This window comes from Penicillium vulpinum, assembly GCF_028829585.1.
Source record: "Penicillium vulpinum strain IBT 29486 chromosome Unknown utg000003l_segment0_segment0, whole genome shotgun sequence".
Taxonomy (NCBI): domain Eukaryota; kingdom Fungi; phylum Ascomycota; class Eurotiomycetes; order Eurotiales; family Aspergillaceae; genus Penicillium; species Penicillium vulpinum.
In genome coordinates, this window is record NW_026643243.1 from 1672417 (window position 1) to 1696503 (window position 24087).

Below are 24087 nucleotides of genomic sequence, written 5' to 3' on the forward strand. Positions count from 1 at the left end.
ATTAGTACAGTAAACAGAACAGGGAAACCAGCAGGAAAGCAGGAACGAATATAAGAGGACAATAATATTCACTACGCGATTGTACCTGAGCTATCTACTTCATGTCCACCGATGGAGGAAATTGCCGATCTAGTAATTGATCAACTCGGACTAGTATCACTTGCATGGACCAAAGAGAGAGAGATAAGATGTTCGTGTCTCCATATTGTGGCTTTTGATGGTCTTTTTACTTCGGCGAATATTGCCATTCAACCATGAAACGTGTTTTTGCAGGGACTAATGTTTTCTTTTTCTTGTTCTTTAAGCTGTTGGACAACGGACTGCATATCCGAGAGTGAGGTGTCACATCATCCTTTTTAAGGAATGATTCCCCGTCGTTTATACTATGTATTCAAGTCCACAGTTCACGGTGAACGAGAAAAAAAAAAAACCTCAGTAGCCCTAAGTTGTAGAGACAACTCTTCCCCGGGTGGCGCCGCGCCAAGGCCCTCACGGCCGATCTATCGATTCTGCAAATTCCACCAATTTGATCAACTTGACAATTTGATTAATTTGACTTTGGCCTTTGACCTGACCAATCTCAGTGGTCAGCCAATCTCACCATTGTTCTGCATATATACCTGCAGGTCCAGGCCATGTCAGCCATTGTTGACGCCTCGCAAACGCCCCTACAGCGACGTGGTTGGGCCGCTAATTGAATTGTATGTACCTACGTAAGGAGCGCATCTGAGACAACAGCTATCTTAATCTATCTTCGGTCTCATTCAATCAATCAGCAGTATTGCAACATTTCCGTCGGGATCTCCCCTGGCCGATCTGCCTATCGGCTGCCATTTCCAGTTTGGTGTGCCTTATACAATTGTACAGTCTTCGGAGAGTCGGGTGTGATGGATTGTGACGTGATTAGGCTCTGACGAGTTTTTGGTTTTTTTTTTTCAAAAAAAAAAAAAATACACACGCTGCTGTGTTCCTGTTGACATTGACGTTGGGGTATGAAGGATTTCGAAATAATTGAGTTGGTCTCGTTTGATTTATATTTCTTTGCTTTTTACTCTGGAGTTCTTTGCTTTTTGGTACCTTGCTTTTGTTTTTTACTCGGGACTTGATACGTTGGATTTATAATTCTGTAGCTCATAGTTAGTTGTCTGCACCCGTAGAGAGAATGCTGCACAACGGGGATTCCGGGGTAGAGCTATAGCTCGATAGTATGAGATTATGAGCTTTACCGAAATAGCTAGTTACGGAATACTCCGTACGGAGAACACAATTTCATTTCCAAGGAGATCTCAATTGCAGCTAGGATCCCTGCTTCAACCCAATACTAAATAAATAAATAATAAATAATAACCAAAGTGTCCTATGCCAACATATCATATCCGAAAGCGGTAGATCACGTGTCGTGATCGACACTTATCAATAATCGTGCCAAAACAAATCCCAATTAACCCATCCTTGCGATAATCCATAATTCACACATTCTTTCTCCAACCATGTCCGCCTTCTTCTCGTCTTTGCGCCCAGCCATGCGCATGGCCGGTGCCCCCCAAACCGCTCGCGCTTTCAGCTCCTCACCCGCTCATTCCATCGCCCGTTTGACTCTCACCGGCCGCCTCGGTGGAGAGCCCGAGCTGCAAGCCACCTCCTCTGGCCAGGAGATCGTCAAATACAACATTGCCACCTCCCACGGCAGCCGCGACAACCGCCAGACCAGTTGGTGGCGCATCACAAACTTCGTCCCCGAGGGCCCCCAGCGCGATTTCGTCCTTGGCTTGCAGAAGGGGTAAGTGGCTCTGCCTACTCTTGATACTTTGTTGGATTGTGCGGAATACACCATCGCATGCTTGGATTGCGTATTGTCTGTTGGGTGTGCTGTTGTTCTGTTGCTATATCGTGCCGTTTGGATCCGACAGGCGCGTGCGGTCTATGCGGAGCGAGAGCGAGGGCTTGCACTCGTGCTTGAACGCTGCCTTGGAATCGTGCAGGCCTGCTTGGACATACGGCACACGGATGTGGCGGTGGATCGACGCGACTTCGCATGAGATATCATTCCTCCATGTTATGTTTCTTGGTTGGACAAAAAGTTGGGGGATGGGATTGCCCTACTCAATTGCCCTAAACGATTGTCTTCTATCCACTTGGGCCAATCTAGCAACTTCAGTTTTAACTTTAGCTTGATGCAGATGAGCTAACATTTCGCCTGCAGAACCCTCCTGTACGTTGAAGGCGATGCCAAGATGGCCACTTGGGAAGATGCCGAGGGTCAGACTCGGTCCGCTCTGAACATCGTGCAGCGTATGTGATCCCGTGTTCCTTGGTTTCCTCCCACTCTCGGGGAACAAGAAAAAAAAAAGCAAAATCCAATCTAACGCTCTTCTAGGCACCATGGAGGTCCTTAAGCGGCCCGAGAACAACGGCCACGGTGAGGACTCTCAGTAAATGGCTTAATCTGGGCTCTGTATCAATCTGAATTTGTTGCTGGTTGCATTTTGGGCTTAGTGGGGTTGACTGAATACTCCTTTGCGGTGTCGTTATATTGTACGATTATACCCTGAATACACTTCGTTTTGTAGTGGATTGAGTCGATCTTGGTAGCGTATGTTGTAGTATATATTTAGCCATATCAAGACTCTTTTGGTTTCAAGACGTTAGCTTTTCCAGATTCAAGCTATGACTTATTGTTTCATTTTGGACAGGCGAAAAGTTTCAGGGTTTACTCCAGGCTCCGGGATACCAACCCACCGACTAGTAAGTACTACAGCTTCGGCAACTCCTACATCCCTATATATCAAAACTAGAGGACAAGATTATTCTCTTGGCTATCTACAAAAACAAGTTAGAATATACCAATCAGTAGTGGCGTGATTTATGTTTCTTGTGGGGTTAATCGCGATATATATAAATCCATTCACAACTAGTCCTACGCATATACCAGCCATCACTGAATCCTACGCAGGATCATATTCAAACAATTTCATTTTTTTGCATGAGAGCCACCGGACTCCGCAAATTATGTGTTATGATAGTAGTATTACTCTGATGTACAGCAAATCCCATCACCCTAGACCAACGCAAAGTCAATATTAGAAACCCATATTAGTCACTGCAATCCCAGGTACAACCTTGGAATTCCGAAGAAAGAGAAACTCCACTAGACATGAACCCTAACCTCACTCTGCTGGCTTATAACCTGCCGCACATGAATTAAATCCCTATTAAGCTCCGGTGAAGTAGGCCCACTAGACAAGTCCCGACTATCACGACGACTAGCCCACGCATTCGTGGATACAGTCAGCGAGGGGATAGGTAGGTCAGTCAACAGAGTCCCATCAATATCCTCCCGAGCCCGACGTCTGTTAAAGAGCGACCAGGGCAAGCTACTCCAGTGAGACTTCTTAATCAATCTGGGGTCACTATTGCGAGACAAGCGCGAAGAAACACGCAAGGTGCCCTTTTCAAGATCATTGTATGTGCCATGTGTCGAGATAAAAGTAGCAACGCATTCCTTCTGGCGGGAGAATAGTGATTTAGCACGGGAGCCGATACTGCCAACAAGGGTGGTTGCCGTTGAGGCGTGTCCGGGTGGTGGTGTGCTGTGTGTATTTGTTGGAGGCTCCATGCTCGGGAAACATGAGCTCAGACCGAGGTACCAGAAGGCTGTGCGGTACATGCGTGTTGCGTCCCGGCCGAAGCCAAAGAAGATAAAGATCATGAAGCCTGATGCGACGGGGGTCCAGCGGTCGAAGAAGACGGTGCCGTCGATGGGATTTTTGGAGATGATGTTCCATGTGCTGTTGTGGATTGCGCTCCAGGAGTAGGTGTGCCAGGGGAGGGAGAGTACTATGTCGGCGTAGACGACGTAGCCTTGTAATGGGAGGATGCAGACGAGCATTGATAGGGCGAGAAAGAAGAGGCGGAGGAAGCGGGATTTGCTAAGATTGCTGCTGGAAGCGCGGAGGATGTTTGCGAAGTCGCTTCGATACTTGTGTACGCGGATGAGGACTAGGCCTGTGATGTTTTGTCAATGAGGGTGTTTTGTATGAAGAAAGTTGGGGCTATATACTTACAGCAATAGTATGCAGCAATGAGGCAGATAATTGGCGGCCAGATCCATGCAAAGACGAGACTGACCCAGCTCTCGTCAAAGCTGTTCACACATCCTGAGATGGCAAACAGTAGGTATCGACTCTTCTGCCAGATAATTTGTGTGATCATTGCGATGATTGGAACAGCGACGCAGAATAGAATCTCCATGAACTGATTGCGCCAGCGTTGACCTTTGCTCGGGACTAAGGTGGCCCGATCTGTATCCAGTACAATTGCAAGACTTCGAAAGATACATGCCAGACTTCCTGGGACGCCCACATATCCAGCAGCCATAAACTTGACCTCGATATCACAGAGACCAGCTCCATCCCACCACGACTCCACGTCGTCCGTGGGCCATATGAAGGAATTGATGATGTTGAACAAGTTGAGGAGAATTGACCAGAATATCAGACTGGTAGCTGGGAAATTGCGATTCTTCCCATGCAAGATTAACGGCGGAATAGCCAGAGCAATGGAGAAGAATGATAAAATTGGCAGAACCACGGCCTGCGGACGTCTTTGGTGAATATCCATAGCGGTAGTGGATGTAAAACAGAGATTAAAAAAGTATGTCGTTAAGTTGAGCGGCCAGTTCTCCTGCAAACTGACCAAGGAAATAAAGAGATAGGATAAAAGAAAGAAGGATGGGATGAAACCATCGTTTCTCGATGAAGTATGTATATCCAGCCAGGGAGGCGATTGGGCGACGATGTCTTATTGGGCTCCGAATAACGAGAATCAGGAGGCTGATTCAATGCTCAAGACATCTTGCCTTGAGCAAAATCGTGTGCTATTCAGGAAGAATGTATGGCAAATTTTGCGGCCGGGGGTACCAGACCTTGATATGTTTGGCGACAGGCAGAGAAACATATCCATTGGATAAGCGTTTCTATTAGCCTAAATAACTTATCAATAAGATGAAAGAAGATAAAAAAAGTTGAATAAAGAAACACGAAGTGCATAAACTGGGTGTTGTGGTTGAGCGAATAGTGTGAGGCAACACCAGTCCGGATTTGGGTATCAATAGACCCCGAGGAAGCGGGAGCTTTATTCATTTTGATTCAGAGATTTTTGTCGATCTGGGAAATCAATGATTCAGTGATTTAGACAGCCTAGTCCATTATTCAGACTAGATTGATCAGATCCCAGAGGTGATGACCCCGGGGGAGAGACTTGATGCACGATGATCCCCGACGGTAAATAATGACAACATTCCAACGAAAAAAAAGAATCTCATCGCAATATTGAATATATCCCAAAAACTTGTAATTTAAGCAATGGGATGGAATCATGTTCCCACATGAGTACTATATCCCAGGCCTTTAGTCGAGCCTACGATACAAGTATGATACTTCATCACTAATCTCACTATAAATTTGCACAAGCCTCTGATAGATGCAGTTAGTCTAATGCAGATATCAAATTAAAGCATTATGCTAATACCGGAAAGTGAATAAGCATTTAATCGTAGCTGAAAAATAGAGGGTGCCATACCAGTGGATGTTCTTAACCCGAGGAGAGGGAGCACTAGTAGCTCGTCAGAAAGCGAGATTGAGAGGCGAATTACTATAATGAATGGCAAAGATGAAGAGGTCGATATATAGAAGAAGGAGAAGGAGAGGGAAATGAGAAGCAGGGGAAAGTGGAAGGAGCGTTGCCAAAGCAAGAGCCTCTTATGTTATGGACCACGCCTGCCAGTTCTGATCTGTTTATCTAATCATCCTCATTATCCATCTCTTTTCATCCAACTCGACTAGGACCATCCAGTTCATCCTCACCACTAATTCCTGGAAGGTGTTAGCCATTAAAAAAACCCCATCTCCCGCCAAAAGGGGTCCTTTGCCCTATTATGTGCGGGTTACGAACTGCCCCTACATTACCACGTGCGCGAACTGCCACTGGGATTGCGACCACACAAAATGCCGGTATTAGATTGCACTGGTAGATCAGTCAGAGTCTCAGGAAGATGTCAATCTGCTCAAAAGCTGCTAGCTGGCATTGACTCTGCGATCGCAGCGACTAAGGCATCATGCACGACAAGCCATGAGAATTCCGTACAAGCTTGGCACATGCGCCAGGAGATACACGCAACGAACACCCTAGAGCACCCAAAGGAAAAGTCATGCGATCGAAAGCTACAAGACAGCAACGGAACATGCAAACTCACTCGCTTCCACCATTGAGGATCACGCGTCACGCTACATGAGCAAGTCGCTCACCTCCAACAACTTCGAAAATGGCAACTAAACTTGCTGAGGGCCAGGACGCACAAGTATCAGCACCATCACCAAATTCTGAGCCTCGTTCGGAAATTCTTGATCTGGAGAAAGAGGAACGAGATTTAGCAGTTCTTGGTGATATTCCCACGGACATCACGACCATCACAGCTCATACTCATCGAAGCTCAGATCTGGCAGCTCGCTAGAAATGGTGTTTTGCGAACACTGCAGCAGTAATTATGTCAAATGTCACAATAAACTTGCGGATCTACAGGACGTGGCCCGCGACATCATTGCTCTCCTGTATGTTCGCGCCGACATTTCCACGCCACTTCGTATGTGGGCTGTTTGACGCGCTCCCTTTCCTCATAATCGTCCATGGCCTGGTCGCCATCAGTCATAGGTATGCGAAATGGCCTATGGATTTCAATTCAGACGGAGACATTTATCCAGATAAGGGGCTAATAGGCCACCTAGCCATTCTATGGGTATTCATTCAGCCTCCAATTCATGGCCGTGTACGCGCTTTGTTACGTCTCATACGGCTCCTCTCTCTGACCTTACATTTTTTTTCCTCGGCAGAAAGCTCCGACACAATCAGCTATCCCATTGTGGTTTTTATTTCGGCCAGATCGTTGCCCGACCAGCGAAATTGAAACCTGTCTTCTCGGACCGCACATTACAAACTGACTATGACTATGACCGGCCAAGTACGAAGTCACCCCAACCTTCCGATGCGCCACATCGCAAATTGCAATCACCTGCACTAAATACAGAATTATTGGCATTGAACCAGGGTTTCGAGACGTCAGGACCCTGCGGCAACTCTCACGAGATCACATTTGTCAGCAGAATTAACTGCGCATCCTTCTTCTGTTTTTGTACCTTGCACGAATTGAACCCATAATTGCGAATCCTTAGTCTGTCATCTACGTTCTAGATTCTTTGTTAGTAACTATAGTCGTTCTTGTTAAGGCTGTAAGGTCTCTCTCGTGATATTAGAGTTTCTAGCATGGTATAAGTAGGGCTATATTAATGCTGCCTATTCTTACTTTGCTGTCAGTTTGCTTTTACTTTCATTTAAATCCTAACATATAATTCTAGACAATGAATCTGAAATCCTGGATACTATAGCCCTGTCACACTATCCTCGGATCACTTCCCTATAGAATCACAGTGGAAGCTGCGAGTGGATCCGTCCAACAGAACTTCGAATTCCTGTCTCCTACAGCATTGAACAAAACTGCAAGTCTCTCTTCCGTACTCTGTCTACTGCGATAAGTCATTTCTTAGATTCTGGTCAGAATTCTAGCCCATCTGGTCCCCAAAAATCTCGGTAACCGGACTACGTAGCTTACAGACTTTGACAATTCATTCCTGGAGTAATAAAGGGTGGAGGGAGAGATTATAGGATCTATATATGGAGTATGTGAATCATACTCTTAGGCTTACATCCATTGTCCAATAAGATACTGTTGAGCATCCTTCCTTTTTACTCTGGTTACTAGTACACAATCCACATTTTATGTAAATAAATATTCAACATTTTTAGGGAATTATTAGATGATACTTAGTGAATACCAGATAGGCAAAGACAAATTCTCTATATATACCGACCCCGTTTTGGTAGTTAAACTGTATATAATATTAAGAATGGCTAGAAATTCCTGCGGGGGACAATTTTGTACGGGGCTGATCCGTGGTGCACCACCAAAACACCATACAAAGTGGGCTACCTTTACGATTTCCTGAGTGACTTTTTGGGGACTTGATCGTTTGAAAAGTCGCGAAGTGACAGGATGGGCCCTTCGGGTGTGAATTCGGGGGCAACATCCCTCGCTGTCCCCGGGAGGAACCACCATCTTGAGGCACCCCGGCCCCCATCATGCGGGGGTCGGGCATCGTGGTCAGAGGTGAGCACTAAAATAGAACGGGAAAGGTCTCGAGTGTTAGGCATTAGTTATATGTACTCCATATTCTAGTATATTCCATTCTATATACTCTGCATCGTCTATATACGTTGAAAACATATAGTACACAAGTTACCCGTTTAGGATCTGCGAACCGGTTTGGTCTCATTGCATCATCCAGCCTCGGCACTGTACTCCATACTCCGTACGGAGTAAGAGAGAACACATTTCTTTTCCAACCTTCACAGTCAAAATGGCTGATTCACCCACTCAGCGTTCCTTCAACACACGTCGCGTCCGTACCTTTGACGACAGTCAACGACGGAACTCGACCCTTTCAGACTCACTCTCGGAGGCCCGCAACTCAATCCGCTCCTCGACCGACGACTTGTTTCTTCCTCGTGTAGCAAAAGACCATGCCGCGCTCTCAACTGAAGAATCTAATTGGCATTCCGCGCCGCTCGGACTAGCCCTGCTACCCGCAATTGCGGGCATTTTCTTCCATGAAGGTAGCTCCTTCGTCACCGACGTCACATTACTAGTCCTGGCCGCTATATTCCTTAACTGGTCTGTCCGGTTGCCTTGGTATGTGTATCCCCCTATCTCCGCGTCTGCAATAGAGTCATCTCAATGCCCAAAACAAAAGTACCTAATACTAACTAATAACAGGGACTGGTATCGCTCGGCCCAGGCCATCCGACGAGAAGAAATTCGCCAAGAAAGTGGATTCCCAGCGCCCGGCGATCCCCCATACGATCTCGACGACCAAGAACCCCATCCCAAACAAAAAGAAACAGCAACAGCTATCTCCGAGCTCCAAATCCACGAGCTCGCAGCTCTAGCCTCTTGCTTCATATTCCCTATAATAGGCACCTGGCTCCTCCACGCCATCCGCTCAAGCCTCTCGAGGCCCTCCGAAGGCCTAGTATCAAACTACAACCTAACTATCTTCCTCCTAGCCTCCGAAGTCCGCCCAGTCGCACACCTCCTAAGACTAATCCAAAAAAGAACCCTACACCTCCAGCGCATCGTAACATCCTCAACAGAACCAGTCATAAATCCAACAACCCTCCAAGACCTAGCAAAGCGCCTCGAAGAGCTCGAAGCCCACGTCGCAGAGACAGCAACCGCCCGTCTCGCCACCCACCCAAATAAAGACCTCCATTCCCTCTCCCCAAAAGAGCAAGAACAATCCGAAATACCCGCTGCCCCATCTGTCGTCGCCAACGCAGTCTCCGAAACCCGCAAATCAATCCAGCCAGACATCGAAGCCCTCAACCGCGCTGTCCGTCGCTACGAGAAACGCTCCGCCCTCTTCACGCTACAAACCGATCAGCGCTTCGTGCGTCTCGAGACGCAAGCCGGCGACGCGCTTGCGCTGGCTGCTGCTGCGCAGCGGTCGGCGGAGTCGCGTCGTCCGAATTATGCGCTCGTGTTGCTAGACTGGGCTTGCGCGTGCATCGTTATACCTGGTCAGATTGCATTGTCTGTTGGTGGGTTGCCTGGGCGTGCAGTTGCAGGGTGTTGGGATTATGCGAGGCGCATGGTGATGGGGCGGAAGGTTAAGGTGCAGCCAAGATCGAAGTCTAAGGCTGGGTCTGGATCTGGGCCGAAAGGGAAGGCTGTGGTTGGGACTGGGGGTGAGGGGACAGGATCGTCGGGTGCGTATCGGCAGGGTGGTGGGTTGGCGTCGCAGCGGCGGTCTGAGGTTAGGAAGAGGGATGGGGTGTGAGGAGGATATGCATGATTTTTTTCTCCCTGATTTTATTATTGACTAGAGATTTTTAGTGCCATGTGAGTTACTGGTAAAAGGCATTGCGTAGTTAATGGCTGAAGGACTGGGTATATTGGCGTTTGTGTATGGGCTCGAGCACTTTCGGTGTATGATCTATCATATACTGTAGGATGAGAATGTCGATTTGGTTTGAATACGTGCTCAACCTGTATCAGCAATCTTTATAGGCCTGAAAAACGAAGATATTGCATTTGTACAGCATTATACACATGGAGACAACATGATGGGATCGAATAACTCCAAAAGTGAAGTCTGTTTGGAGTCAACCGCGAGACAAAGGGGCCAGCCCCCTAAAATCAAGACCGACCCCCAGATGGGCCTTGATCATCCACTCCAATCATCTTTAAGAACGGTTCAATGATTGATCGCCTCCGCTCTTCAGATATCCGACGCTCTTTCTCTTTGGATGGCAGTGGGGCAGAGGCAGAAATAAGTACGAGCGAAAAGATCGATGCTAGAGCAGTCTCAACCGCTTGTCGACGTGGTATCGAAGGGTTCTGACCAGCGGGTTCAGGGCTGGTACCAGTGGATGTGCTTGTGGAGCGGTTCTTACGGCGGAAACTGCCGCTGGTAACAAAGGCACTAGCGGAAGCTGGAGTAGGAGGTTGACCTTCATCCTGGTTTGCAGATTCAGCCTGCTTGTCTGCCGATTCTTTGGGGTCGCCGTGCTTTCCTTGTCTGGAATGTACTGGGACCATCGGTGTAGCGGACGATACTGGGGCCACCTCATTGGCGATGCGGGCGAGCATGAAAGTCACAAACGTGAATGATACGCTGTGTGCTGGTGAGTAGGCCAGGTGCTCAAGCACCCAGGCCTGGGTTTCATCCCAGGTTCGAGGAAGTGATTTGCTTTTCTCGCGCGCGATTATCTGCTGCTCCATGTCTTGCCATACTTTCGCGGTGACGATGCCATCTTTGAGCGCGTTGAGGAAAGTGAGAAGGGTTTCAGATAGAACCTCCAACCGGTGAAGAGAGGATAACTCGGGGGCAAATATTGAACTGAGGGACTGGTTGGTATCAAGGGCTTCACGCACGGAATTTTGCAGCGCAGCACGCTTCTCGGGGTCCTTTAGAGTCCATGTATCAGGTTGGAAGGGCCATGCTTCCCCGTAGGGATCCGTCTTCCATGGGGCTTTATGCTCCTCGGATTCACCATTTGTCATGCTCCACTCTGCGACAGCACGCTCAGTCAGGTCAGAGATCGCCTCAGTGAGTCGGAAAAGCTCGCGGGGTGCAGACAAACGGATTTCCGTGGAACCATCTGTTCTAGATGGATGAGGGGTCTTGGATTCGGCCAAACTTCGAGCACCCGCTTCTGGCATGCGAGTCAACTCGTCGACACTGCAACCGAAGCAGGTGGGTAGCCAACGGCCATGCACAGAGATAAAGTGGTCGCGGCCGCCATCGACATGAAGGACGAGGATGTCTTCTAGTTTGACCTTTCCAATATTAAGCAACCGGACGTGTTCGATGTCGCGAACATAAGCCGTGACATCGACATTTGCAACTTCCCCAGGGAGCAGTGTGTGGCTCCCGGACGAAGAAGTTATCGTTTGGCCAGCGCTGTTGGCGGTGTCTGCAGATTTGGACACGTGTAGAATAAGCCACGAAGGCGTTTGTGTGATGGTCTCGTCATCAACATTATGCCGCTCCGCAAATGAAAAAGTGGCTGCAGTACCGCTGGTGTTGGCAATAGTCAGGGACCGATGAGCTGGCACATCAAAGGCAATATCGCCGAAATCGACAGTATCAGGATCTTTATCTGAATGCTTTTGGTCACCATGTTTATCTACCACAACCGTAAGATCCGGCCGAGATTCGTTCTCGGCCTTGTCCAATTTACGGGCCACTTCTTGATGAACTTTTGCTTTGAGATCGCGATTGACCGCATCAAAACTCAAGGTGAAAATGGCACCCAGAGGCTTGTGGTCCGACGAAAGAATGCCTTGATGTGACACATAATGATCCAACCGAATTGGATCATGGGAGTCAAACGACGCAACTGTGCCTGCATCATCATCATCATGAGCCTGATCTTCATCTGATATATACCCCTCGCTGTTTACACCGTCTGCGTCAGGGTCATATTCGAACAAGACATTATCATCGGCAACAGCTTTGTCCAGCCCGCTTGCCTTCATCTCCTCGTCCCTCTTCCGGGCCTCCTCCGCTTCCTGGTCCAGCTTCTCATGTCTCAACTTGTCCAGGTGAGAGCGGAAGAGAATCCGATCACACCAGCTAGGACCCCGTTGCTTCTCGCTCGAATCAAACATGGCCACACTCCCAATGTCGTATTTATACGTCGGCAAGAATGTGATTTGGCCTTCCCGCCAACCTTTGTGGAAGGCTGCTCCTTTTCTCCGTTGAAGTCCGAGTTGATCGTGTGGGAGGAGTGAGGAAATTGTAGTTTGAAGAGACGCAGGGTCATTATGAGGATCGATCTCTTCGTCAGTGACAGGTTCGGTGACTGGCCCCATCTCCTCTTCTCCGGGGGAAGAAGACGAAGGCGACTCATCATCAGAATCGGCAGTAGAGTCCCTAGAATGGCTTGACGACTGTTTTGCCTGACGCTTTTTGTCATACTCGTTGACAGTATGCCGAGTGAGGACTTGGCGCACGTCGTCACCAGAGATATCATCAAGGCGGTAGTTGAGGTCACCAAACCAGAAAGTGAAATCTTCATCGCCAATTGCTTCGCTCGATTCACCCGATTTGTCGTCACCTTCAAACCAAACCGGATCAAATTTAGCACGTTGGACAATCTGAGAAGAGTCCCAGTTCCGTCGCTCCAAGCTGCCTTTGTCGGACCCTGCTGCGAGATGACAGTTGATAAAGACCAAACGGGTCGTTTCGCCCAGGACAAGGCGCGTTGCCACAGCACCCTTGTTTCCCATGTACCCCATCAGCCCCGTACCAACAGAGGTACTACTGATAGAGGAAATACTGTCTCCAATGGCGGGCGACGCATATATCACAAGTAACAAGCCGACCAGCTGAACTTCAGCGACTAGCTGATATCTTTCAGGTAGCGCCTTTTGAACTGCTTCCTTCCACCGCTTGGACGGTGCCAGGTCGACATATGGCCGGAGCGCTTCTGTTGGGGAAGAGATATCGACCACTTCTTGCAAACCCAAGACGTAGAGGTCTATCTCTTCGGGACTGTAGTGAAAGGTTCCTTTTTTTGTGCCGTCTGGTTGCTGCTGGTCACGCTTACTGGGCGATTGGGATTCTGGATCCCGTGCGAAGTTTGTCCCAGAGAACTTCTCGCACACCCCGACTCCATGAACAAACCACTTTCCAATGTCTTTCTCGGTGCCGGATATGCCGGCTACATTCCACGTGCCGACCTTGACTCGGATAGATCGCCGGCGCGTGTATTCGGCTTTTCTTGCTCTGACTGCACGCGAAAGTGACAAAATATCGAGTCCTGGGTTCTTAATCTCTTCCGCATATTCCGACTCGTGACCCTTTTGCTCTGACGCCGACGGCAATTGCGTTTTGGTGCTCATGGTGTATGGGTATGTGATGGAATCGGCAAATATTGAAGCTTCTTCGCCTCGCTTGGCTATGGTTTGAGGTTCACCAGGATAGTAGTATGTAGTGTGGTGTATGTATGAGAGTGTGCGCTTGCGCGGTTCTTAATTCCGGCAATGAAAAATAGGCTGTGATGGTTGTCGCAATAGAATAATGAGGCGATACTGACTACCATAGAAAGAATAGAAAGAATTGAGAGAATCAGTTGTATAATGCGACAGTGGCTCAGTCATTTCATCACAGAGGTTCATCCCACCAAGGTTTAGGAGGGTCGTATCGTCATCACGTAGAATATAAGGAGCAAGAAGTGTGCTTTGAGACAAACCTGAAACGAATCAAATATATGCCAGTATCCAAATATTCTACTTGAGGTCCAAAAGAGAAGAGGTTTGAGAGTACATAGAAAGTAGAAAGTAGGGAGAAGTCGGATACACGCGAAGGCGGAGCTGCAATGACGATATGCCCAGCTCCTTCCATCTTTCACACTTCCCAAGGGTGTTCCCGCAGAAACCATGAATTCACGCAAACCTCGGAGACAGAACAATCATAATCCTGTCAACCTCACCGATTATGAATCCGACGCCCCATACTACTCCGACATGCAGCAACAGCCTGCACCCCCGCCTCGCTCGAACGAGGAGCTCAACCTCTCCGTTATCCGCCGCCACAAGCCATCAGTAACCTCCATCCTCTCACTTGCCCCCTACGCAGTGGTCTACATCTTCAGCCCCACTACAAAACAATGGGAAAAGAACGGAGTTGAAGGAACTCTTTTTGTCTGCCAGGAAACACAGGGCGACCTAGGCGAAGAGCGCTACACTGCCTTCGTGCTAAACCGCCGCGGTTTGAACAACTTCGATCTCCCTCTCACCGATGGCGAGAATGTCGAAATTACAGAAGAATATGTCATTCTCAAAGCAGAAGAAAGTGCTAAAGGCGAAGCCGGAGAGAATGGCATCGCCGATCCCTTGCACCCGCAGAATGTGCACAACAACCAGACCAGCACGAAAAACGTGTGCATCTACGGTCTTTGGATATACTCAGAGCCGCCGCCAAACTCCACCGCAGAGAGTCGCACCATAAACGCCCAGATGATTCTCGAGTGCGCCACCCACGCCGGGGAGAGCATGAAGCTAGCTCGCGAGCACCTCGAGGCTATGCGCCAGAACAGCTTGCATGCTGCAGCAATTGCAGCTTCCACACAGGCTCCCCCGATAGAGGAAATGCAGGCCAGTGTACCTATGGGGCGTCAGATCTCACTGAAGGATCTGTTTGGTCAGCAGCGCGCCCAGGACGACGCCTGGAGTGTACGCGCACACCATCTGACACCCGAGCAGCAGCAGCAACAACAACAACACCAGCCATACCCACAGCAGGCTAACTATCAACACATGATGCCTCACCAGATGCCTTCCCCTACTCCCCCGCCCCAGCCACAATCTGATGTGCTAGGAGATCTCTTCCGGAGGGCAGGACTCGCTCAACAAAGCAATGGGCAGGGGCACTAGATGAGTGCTGAATGGCTTTTTCGGGCCCCTCGATCATTTATATATGGCGTCTAGATTTTTGTTTTATTTCCGCATATTTGAACAGCTTTGGGCTCTTTGTCATTCGGATGGGAATGGGCGTGGCGTAGCGTCTCTTGAGATACCCGTCAATGGCGAAATTCATTGTCTTTATGTAGTTTCTATCTATTCCAATGCATAGATCATAAAAGCCATAGTCGCTCCCTATGCCACAATCTGTCCAATCATCCCCGCAACTTTTCGCGCCATCACATCACTGTGTTCTACAAACTGTCAGCAAGTCTACGTATCATAGTCAAAGTCGAATAAAAATCCACTTACTCAAACAAAAGGCATGCGGCAAACCCTCTTCACAAACAATCATAGTCGGTCCAGCCTCCCCTCCCTTCCGCCCACGCACCGCAACAATTTCATCTCTCGTCTGCTCAGCTACCCAGTGATCATTACGACCAAAATAGAAAAACAGCTTCGCGATAGGCTCATGCGCCGATGCAGCGCCCCAGACATCGTCACTCCATTTGTCCGAAGTGATAGTCCGCATTTCATCGGCAGCCATATGTCTATCCACCAGGCAAAAAGAAGTAATTAGCTAAACCCAAGCCACAGCCAAAAACAATATCACACATACAAAGCTTGCCGTACCCCACGCGGGCTCTTTAAAAAAGCACACGTAGTATCCAAAGCATGAACCGGGGGATCACCCATGACGAGCCAAACCACAGATCGAAGAAGTGATGCCGGGAGCAGGAGTGTAAGTAGTCGAGCGAAGAAACTAACCACCACAGCAAGACGGGGAATGATCGAAAGTAGAGTCTACACAGTTAAACTGAAATTAGCACGAAACCAAAGCAAAGCAAAATACAGCATCTAGCAAGAGGAATATGAATATGGTATGTACCGTCAATTTCTGCCCTGAAGGCGACGCTGCGATATCCTTGACAGTTGGGAAGAGCATCGCCCCACCGACGATATCGAAGGTGCTTTCTGGGCTTGCTTCGCGGTGCCGTCTTAGGACTTCCATGGCGATATATGCGCCAACGGAGTGTCCGATCAGGATGACTTTTTGCCTAGTTCCAGCATCGGCAGTACTTTTACCTTTACCGTTGCCGTTGCTGTTAGCTTCATCTCCCATCAGGGCAGCGAGCTTTTCCTGAACAAAGCAGATCTGACCTTCCAGGTCGAGATCGATGCTATTGTTCGGTGATGGCGAGGGATGGTGTTCGTCTATTTCAAAGCCGCTGAGAGAACAGCCGTAGATTTGAAATGACGGTGAACTTGATGAATGATCCTCTTTTGGCTTGTCTAGATACTTCGAGAGTAGAGACAGGAATGGGTGGTAGTAGCCGATCAGACCGGGGTTACCGGAGATGAAGAAGATTGTCGTCTTTTGATCTGATGGAGAACCTGTGGTGGTGAGAAAGATGTTTGGGGTAATGTCGGGTGCCATTTTTTGTTTGGCTTGTATCATTGGATCTGCTATAGGGCTCATGTAGATTTCATCTAGGGTATAGATGGCTACGGGGTTGTTGGGTGGTCTGGACTTGGTTAGTGGTTGGATAGGTGGAGATAAGACAAATAAAGGGATATAATTACACGAATTTTGCCCCTTTTTTATGTATTTTTGGCGTATCCGATTACTCTGGGAGGGTTGAATAAATTGCCTGGGATTGATAGGGAGGTGAAGTCGGATTTAGCTGGTGGATCCAAGCACTTTACATCCAGGTCTACCTATACTAACCCCTCGACCACCCAAAAAATCCATGAGATGTTTATAAAGAAAGCCCGAGAAAAATAAAAATAAGGAGACACCGAGAGAGAGATCCCTGGGCTGCATGGCTATTTTAAATAGTTGGCAGGGCAGATACTGTGCAGGCCATGTCTACAGCACTACAGAGAAATTCCAACAGACAAAGAACACCATGAAGACAGCAGGATATATTGCAACGACTCCATCCGCGGATGCAGAGCTCCTCCAATGATCGGTATCTAAGTCCGACCTGGAAAATAAAAAGAATAGACACCGCAAGGCTAGATCCAATGCATTGCCCAGACGCCATGCCATGTACATCAACGTTCAACCAGAGGCTGGTTCAGGCCAGAGAAGACAACGCCTCATAAGACTAGGAGGGAAACAGGCGAGGAATACCCTTAAAAAAAGAAACAGAACAAGAAGAAAAGGCATCGCCCAAAGAACAGGAAAACGTGAAATATGGGAAATCCCGCAACCGAGTCTGGTATCTAGGTCATGGAAAAAGGAAACTTCATTCAAGAAAAACGCTTGGCTTATGAGGTATATTCATCCACCCTCGTTGTTCTGACTGTTGTCGCGATTCTCCTTCTCGTAATTTCCGGTCGTCACCTCTGTGCGGGTGGTGTCAGTTTCTGAAACGGGAGGTTTGGCCGTTGATCCAATGTTGATGGCGATTCTCTTGGGCGCGACACTGGTGACCCTATTTAAGGCCCCCGGTGAGGCATTCTTATCTGCCAGTGAGCCGACAGACAGACTCTTTTTCCGATTCATGATAAAGGCGCCAGAATTGCTGCTAGTTGAACTTCTTCGTTTGGGTCCCGGTCCCGGTCCCGGTCCTGTGGTAAGCTTGCTAAGCTCATCGTCGTCTTCTTCTTCGCGGCGACGCTTCTCTGCAAGTCGTTCTGGCGCAGGGGGGCTCTGGGTGGGTGGTGATGCAGGAACCTCAGTGGAAGTCTCCATCGGACTGGCGACTGGCTGTTGTTCCACCCCTTCGGGTTTGGTGTCCATGATGTCCTCGTCGTCGTCATCTGGGTAGTCAACTAATGGTTTGATGACCGCAGAGACGGATCCGCTTGAAGGTCCATCCGTAGTGGCCACACGGTCCTGCGTCCACTTGATCTTGTCTGGTCAGTCGTTTTTTCCAATATTCTCAATCCAAAAGGTACCTACCTCATCTTCGTCATCAGACGTGTTGAAATAATCCTCTTCCGCGGGATCCATCTCTCTTGCACCCTGCCAGCGCTGGCCATTAAGAGGAATTCTCCGTGGCGCGTTACTATCATCCTGACCAAAGAGTGCCGCGTCGGCCTCGGCTCCGTATCCCTGCATTTGGTCATATCGAAGAATCAGGTTCTGGAAGGTATCAACATAGATGATGTTCTCAAGCTTCTCGCGATACTTTTCGACCACATGAAGGATAAATGGCTTGATATTTTCCCGCTTGATAAACTCAAAAAGTTCAAGACAGGCCGAGTTGAGCAGGTTGTCGCGGGGCATTGTCTCGTAGACGATGTCGAGAATCAACTCAAAAGTGTTATTGTGTGTCATGAGAGCTTGGTAGAATGTATCTTGGAGGCTGATCAAGGTGCGGAAGAATTTGAGGGCGACTGTCTCGATATTAGCTACGTCTTTTGCATCAAAAACGCTATACACTCACTGAGTTTGAGGTGTTTCTGGGGTACCCGCAGAAGCTGTGCAACGCGAGGCGCGAGGGATTCACTCTGGATCGAGTTACGGGTGCGGAAAAGATGCTGGCGGACGAAGAAGGTGAGGATATCAACAAGATGCGAATAGAGTGTGACCTCTTGGAATGTCAAATCATTAACTAGACTCAGAGTTAGCAAAGTCTTGATCAAACACAAAAGGCCTCCCCACTTACGGGTGGTGCGGTTTGCAAGCTGTTTAAGCGGTTGGAAGAGTCGTTTTGAGGACTCATCAAAATGTTGCTGGACAAATGCATCAGAAAGAAGGTTGTTGTTGCGAACTTTGTAGTAATCGGGTCCAGCCCGACCAAGCGGGTCCTGCATAGGAATTTGAGGGTCAAGGAGAACCTTGATAGCATCAGCAAGTTGGTTTTTGACACCAAGGTCGGTCTCCACATGAAGAAGGTCAATCAAGGTGTCTGTGAGTGGTGTCTTCTTCTCATTAACAGCCTTGAGCATATAACCTCTCATCATAACTGGGTCGTGATCCAACAGAGCCACTAAGATATCAATACCAGTCGTGCGCATAGCTGGATTTAAGTGCTTGACGGCAAACGCTATCACGGCGAACAAGCCATGGCTAATAAAATTGGCGAATAATTGGGCCCGTGACGGTGCCTGCAAGTTCTTCGCGATGCCAGCACACTGGTGAAGAAACTGCACGGCGTCATCCTTGCGTCTCTGGTCCGGATTTCGAGGGTCGAAGACTTGAAATAGATCTCGCAGGAACGGCCCATTTGCTTGGATATGATTCACAATCTCCATTTGATTGAAGAATATGAGAGAATTGAGCACTGAAAATGTCGGGTCGTCCAGAATACGAGCCAACACCACATCTTTTAGATATTGCAGCCTCCATGTACTCCGAATTTTGCGGCGAATGAGCGGGTCCTTAATTGGGACGACTTCCTTGTATCGTGATTTGTCTGCAAGGTATTGTCGGTGGTTTGCCTTATGTGTGGGAAATTCAGGGTCATCTGTTTTCGTCAGTATCAATTGCATGGGGGTTTGGATTAGGGTGAGGCCAGGTAGAGCATACATTCCAGAGCTCCGACCACTCCGAGGATGACATGATCGGCGACAACTGTTTCGATGATGGTGTTGTCATTGAGCAAAATGAGAGATTTCATGATGTTGCACAAACGATGCAAGTCGATCAAGCTCTCCAAATCCTCGGCCATTGTCACTAACGGTACCAATTTGGAGATGTACTCGTCGCGAATGATGTACTTGGATAGTGCATCTCGACCTCCCTGTGTCATGCTCGCCGCTCGTACAATCTGTTCAATTTCGGGGAGGTTTCCGAGTTCGGGGGCCGGTAATACGATGGACTGGTAGCTATCGAGATCGTCGGACAAGGCGTCATCTGAGAAAACAATTAGAGCTGCAGGCTTTCAAACACGCGACAATCCTTACCAGCTGAAGTGAGACTTAAGAGATGTTGTTGAACGGCATTAACAAAGTCCCTTCGATGGGGTTAGTTCATGCGCGCAAAGATTTTTCTGTTGATTCCTCACCAAATGACCGCACAGCCTTCCGCCTCTTGGAAACTCAGCGCCATGTCCGTGCCATTCTGCTCCGTCCAAACAATCAAGGTCTCTGAATCGCGTGATACAGTTAGTAAGAGGAGATGGCAAATGGCGATGAAACGATAATGGCGGGATAGGTACCCTGTTGTTTTTGATAGCCATCGTCCTTGGTGATCCGCGTTTCGAGCAGGACGCGATTGGGCAAGTCTTCAGATTCGACAAATATACGAGGCTCCTCCTAATCCAAATCGATCAGTTACTGATGATGATAGTGATGCGCTCGGGAGTTGCGCGCGATGAAACATCGTCGCACGACCCCCAGTGCGCGCACAACACGCGACAACTCACTCCTAATATTTGACCCGTGCAGAAGCCGGTTCCTCGGTCAAACCAATCATTATCTTTCAGTTCATAGACCTTCACTCGTTTGCGACCATCGGGCGGCTGTACTTCCAGCGCCATGTTCCGGCAACAGGGAAAGGCGTCTCGTCACTCCGGGCCTGATGAAAGTGCACCGGCGCGAGAGGAGAGCCAAAGGGCGGGGGGGGGGAAAGAAATAAAATTAAATGAAGGTTATCGGAAGATAGTGTAGGTTTCTGTTTAGAAAGGGTTTGAAAGAGACAAAAAGAGGGAATGGAGGTGGAGATCCCAATGATGAAAGAGTCTGCGGAGGGGATGACGATCGGGAACAGACCTGGAGGTCCACCTGATGGCCTCGGCAGGTACTTGGGATTTGGGGGAATTTTTTTCCCCCTTACGAAAGGAATTTGGCAAAAAAAAGAAGCTTCTTTGGAAGATTATGAAGAAGATGTGGGAACTTTCGGCTCTTCCAGAATTCCCTACCCTTGTTTATCCCTAGTTCATCTCTATCACCTCTACCTAAAGTACGGAGTACCTAAATACCCATAACAACTTCAGCCTATACAGGTACCTGGGATTACCTGAGACTGTGTACTTATATATATTTTTGCAAAGCAGAAATATACTATCTTACTAGGAATGCAGCTTATGTCAAAAAATTTAGACTATGTTGTACTTTATCTTTGTCATTCTGGTGTTGTTCCATGATCGGCAGACCTGGGGGAATCTACATGTATTCTTCAATGTTCTCTCTCAGGGGTTTCAGAATGGAGTTAATACATATATATCATAAATCTATCTGAATCTGACTTATGTACTCCGTACAACGTAAATCCTAATATAATTTAAGATTCATCTACTAATCTATAAATCTATAAATATTCTCTGCAAGGCCAATTCAACGCATGGATCTCCACATAATAATTACAACGGATGGGTACACGGGAAGTACTTCCCATTAGGCTGACACTTAGCTCTGACTTGAAGTATCCGCCAAGTACCAACCACCTTGCCTCGAAGATGCTGAGATAATATACCAGGTGGCCGGTCCTGTCGGCCCTCTCCGCAGCACAGACCCTCACCGCCCCCACTATCCATTTATTGATTGGCTGTATAGAATAACATGGAAGGTTCTTATCGAAGATTGCCGAATCAGGAAAGGTTCCAGACGCCTTTTTCTCTTAGTGCTCAGGTTACTTTCGAAAGGTTTGAGATTTCTGTTTCTTCATCCGATTCACCACCAAAACGGAATATCGATACACGAGCGACTTCGGGAGTTTTGCGCTCGTTACATCTTCAAAAAGCTCCCTTTTATTGCTCTATTGCTTTAATCTGCAACTGGTTTGCCATCTGCGTTCACACACACACACAACCCCGCTTTCGAAGCTTGCAGGAATTCACCATGGCTGAGTCGAAAAACCAAATCACTGTCCAGACCTCTGGTGTAGAACATCCACTGCCCAAAGATGTTCAGGAGGTCGCAGAGAGTTCGAGTTCCCAGGCGGAAGCCTCTGAGCAAGCTGTGCAACCTGCGGACCTGATTGACCAGAAGAAAGGGTTTTTTGCCTATTTCAAAACCAAAGAATTCTATATCACTGTGATTCTAGGGTAAGCAGCACTTCAAAAACTACAAGTCAGTCCTCAACCCTAACTTAATTGCTCACAGTCAAATTCTCGCTATTGCCAATACCTCGACGGGTACCTTCACAACTCTACTCAGCCAGGAACAGTGGGCAATCCCCGCATTCCAAACCTTCCTCAACTATGTGCTACTCAACGCTATTTTCACTTCTTATACGATGTACCGTTACGGCCTCAAGGGCTGGCTCCGAATGGTATACCGTGACGGCTGGAAATGTATGCCCCAATTTTCCCTCTATATGACCCCGACTAACCGCTGCAGACATCATCCTTGCTTTCTGTGACGTGCAAGGCAACTACTTCATTGTGCTGGCATATCAATATACAACCATGCTAAGCGCACAACTGATCAACTTCTGGGCCATCGTCGTGGTCGTCGTAATCTCATTCATTTTCCTACGCGTGCGCTACCACATCGCCCAAGTGGCAGGTATTGTGATCTGTATCGGCGGCATGGGCGTCCTCATTGCCTCGGATCACATCACCGGCACAAACGGCGGAGACGTATCCAAAGGCAACCAGCTGAAGGGCGATCTGTTCGCATTGCTAGGTGCGTCCTTCTATGGCCTCACCAACACGGGAGAGGAGTACTTCGTCAGCACTCGGCCCGTGTACGAGGTTCTCGGTCAGATGTCATTCTTTGGAATGATCATCAACGGCGTGCAGGCCGGCATCTTCGACCGGACCTCCTTCAACAATGCGCACTGGAACGGAAAGGTCGGCGGATATCTCACCGGCTACACGCTCTGTCTGAGTCTGTTCTACTGTCTCGCTCCGCTGTTGTTCCGTCTTTCGTCGGCAGCTTTCTTTAACGTCTCCATGCTCACGATGAACTTCTGGGGTGTGATCATTGGCGTCGAGGTCTTCCATTATAAGATCCATTGGATGTACCCAATTGCCTTTGTTCTGATCATTATCGGCCAGCTCATCTACTTCCTTGCGCAGAAGGTCTTGAGTGAAGCCCGCAAGCCCTGGCTTGGGACCAATCAGGAGCGTGGTGTTGTTGGTCTTTTCACTGCGAAGAAGAAGATCGTGCATGCCATTCCTGCTGCTGCCGAATATCATGATCAGGTCCACGAGGAGGTCCCCGAGTACACTCGCACGGTGAACACCAGCTCTGTCTGATTGTAAACCTCGGTGAATCTCGTTGGTTTAATTCCCGTTTTGTACATCCTTGGGGGGATTATGGATGTAACTGCATATATGAGAAGATCTTTTAGATTTTATTTTGTATGCTGCGTTAGATGCATGTTAAGTCCGTGCCACCGCTACCGTGTCACCGCTACTCTTGCTACTGAAAAGTCCTGGGTGGTTTCGACACTGGACCCGGAGAGAAGAAGACGATTTTTTGCGTGGTTTTAACTAATGCTTAATTCTGTTGGGACAATACTTTTATCTTGTTGAGATTAAATTGCCAATATTTATTTCGGGAACAAAGTACATAATATACAATTTACTACATGTTTTGCGTACCTACCTACATAGGTATCTCGTCATCGTACTTTAGAAACAACATTGAAATCCCTGGTACTAGGACGCAACTAGAATAGAAAAAATGATCATATATCACTGTAGGAGCATGGCATAACTCGCTGGGTCGAGGTTAGAACACAACTTGGATAAGACTACTCCGTACACTACTATAATTGTTGCAATATGAAAAGTTCGAAATAGAAGGGACGATTATCGTGTCCTGAAGCCAGATGTATGGTATAGCTTATAGGACAAAACTCGAGGAAGGAATAAGAAATCGACAGATATATCCTGGATGTGTAAGGACACGATATTCCCTTCTCTGATGCAGTCCATAGTAAGCCCAGAATCCGTTAAAAATATAAGTAGACTCCAGTAAGCCTTTTTACAACTGCATTATAGTCCAATCTCGCTCTGAAAGAGAAAAAGAAAAACAATTAGAAGGCGCCCAAATCCAAAAAGAAACATCCGTTTTGAGTCTCTGTTCGCCTCCCCATCTCCATATATATGGAGATATGTTAAAAAAAACAGACATCCAAAATTAAATAAAAGTCACAATGT

General features: G+C 48.0%; 10 protein-coding genes across 10 annotated transcripts; 6 read left to right on the top strand and 4 right to left on the bottom strand.

Moving 5' to 3' along the window:
• Positions 1–1490: 1490 nt before the first annotated feature.
• N7479_005742 (single-stranded DNA-binding protein) lies at positions 1491–2436 on the top strand (the record flags this gene model as incomplete). Its single annotated transcript, XM_057253438.1, has 3 exons — positions 1491–1780; positions 2204–2292; positions 2378–2436. 3 exons carry the CDS (start codon positions 1491–1493, stop codon positions 2434–2436), a joined length of 438 nt encoding a protein of 145 aa, XP_057107300.1.
• A 712-nt stretch (positions 2437–3148) lies between these two features.
• On the bottom strand, positions 3149–4620 carry N7479_005743 (pheromone receptor; the record flags this gene model as incomplete). Its single annotated transcript, XM_057253439.1, has 2 exons — positions 3149–4005; positions 4065–4620. The coding sequence occupies 2 exons, from the start codon at positions 4618–4620 to the stop codon at positions 3149–3151; spliced, it is 1413 nt and encodes a 470-aa protein (XP_057107301.1).
• Positions 4621–6005: 1385 nt separating this feature from the next.
• N7479_005744 (uncharacterized protein) lies at positions 6006–6269 on the top strand (the record flags this gene model as incomplete). The annotated part of the gene is made up of 1 exon (XM_057253440.1): positions 6006–6269. One exon carries the CDS (start codon positions 6006–6008, stop codon positions 6267–6269), a length of 264 nt encoding a protein of 87 aa, XP_057107302.1.
• A 53-nt stretch (positions 6270–6322) lies between these two features.
• On the top strand, positions 6323–6511 carry N7479_005745 (uncharacterized protein; the record flags this gene model as incomplete). Its single annotated transcript, XM_057253441.1, has 1 exon — positions 6323–6511. The coding sequence occupies one exon, from the start codon at positions 6323–6325 to the stop codon at positions 6509–6511; it is 189 nt and encodes a 62-aa protein (XP_057107303.1).
• Positions 6512–8468: 1957 nt separating this feature from the next.
• N7479_005746 (uncharacterized protein) lies at positions 8469–9947 on the top strand (the record flags this gene model as incomplete). Its single annotated transcript, XM_057253442.1, has 2 exons — positions 8469–8800; positions 8885–9947. 2 exons carry the CDS (start codon positions 8469–8471, stop codon positions 9945–9947), a joined length of 1395 nt encoding a protein of 464 aa, XP_057107304.1.
• Positions 9948–10306: 359 nt separating this feature from the next.
• Positions 10307–13519, bottom strand: N7479_005747 (phosphatase family protein; the record flags this gene model as incomplete). The annotated part of the gene is made up of 1 exon (XM_057253443.1): positions 10307–13519. One exon carries the CDS (start codon positions 13517–13519, stop codon positions 10307–10309), a length of 3213 nt encoding a protein of 1070 aa, XP_057107305.1.
• A 537-nt stretch (positions 13520–14056) lies between these two features.
• On the top strand, positions 14057–15052 carry N7479_005748 (Dcp1 family protein; the record flags this gene model as incomplete). The annotated part of the gene is made up of 1 exon (XM_057253444.1): positions 14057–15052. One exon carries the CDS (start codon positions 14057–14059, stop codon positions 15050–15052), a length of 996 nt encoding a protein of 331 aa, XP_057107306.1.
• Positions 15053–15274: 222 nt separating this feature from the next.
• On the bottom strand, positions 15275–16517 carry N7479_005749 (bifunctional triacylglycerol lipase/ester hydrolase; the record flags this gene model as incomplete). The annotated part of the gene is made up of 4 exons (XM_057253445.1): positions 15275–15333; positions 15392–15630; positions 15699–15883; positions 15969–16517. 4 exons carry the CDS (start codon positions 16515–16517, stop codon positions 15275–15277), a joined length of 1032 nt encoding a protein of 343 aa, XP_057107307.1.
• Positions 16518–17366: 849 nt separating this feature from the next.
• N7479_005750 (SMEK family protein) lies at positions 17367–20514 on the bottom strand (the record flags this gene model as incomplete). Its single annotated transcript, XM_057253446.1, has 9 exons — positions 17367–17939; positions 17991–18427; positions 18478–18645; positions 18700–19500; positions 19563–19889; positions 19940–19989; positions 20041–20122; positions 20194–20290; positions 20401–20514. The coding sequence occupies 9 exons, from the start codon at positions 20512–20514 to the stop codon at positions 17367–17369; spliced, it is 2649 nt and encodes an 882-aa protein (XP_057107308.1).
• Positions 20515–21814: 1300 nt separating this feature from the next.
• N7479_005751 (DUF914 domain membrane protein) lies at positions 21815–23178 on the top strand (the record flags this gene model as incomplete). Its single annotated transcript, XM_057253447.1, has 3 exons — positions 21815–22020; positions 22079–22269; positions 22316–23178. 3 exons carry the CDS (start codon positions 21815–21817, stop codon positions 23176–23178), a joined length of 1260 nt encoding a protein of 419 aa, XP_057107309.1.
• Positions 23179–24087: the final 909 nt, after the last annotated feature.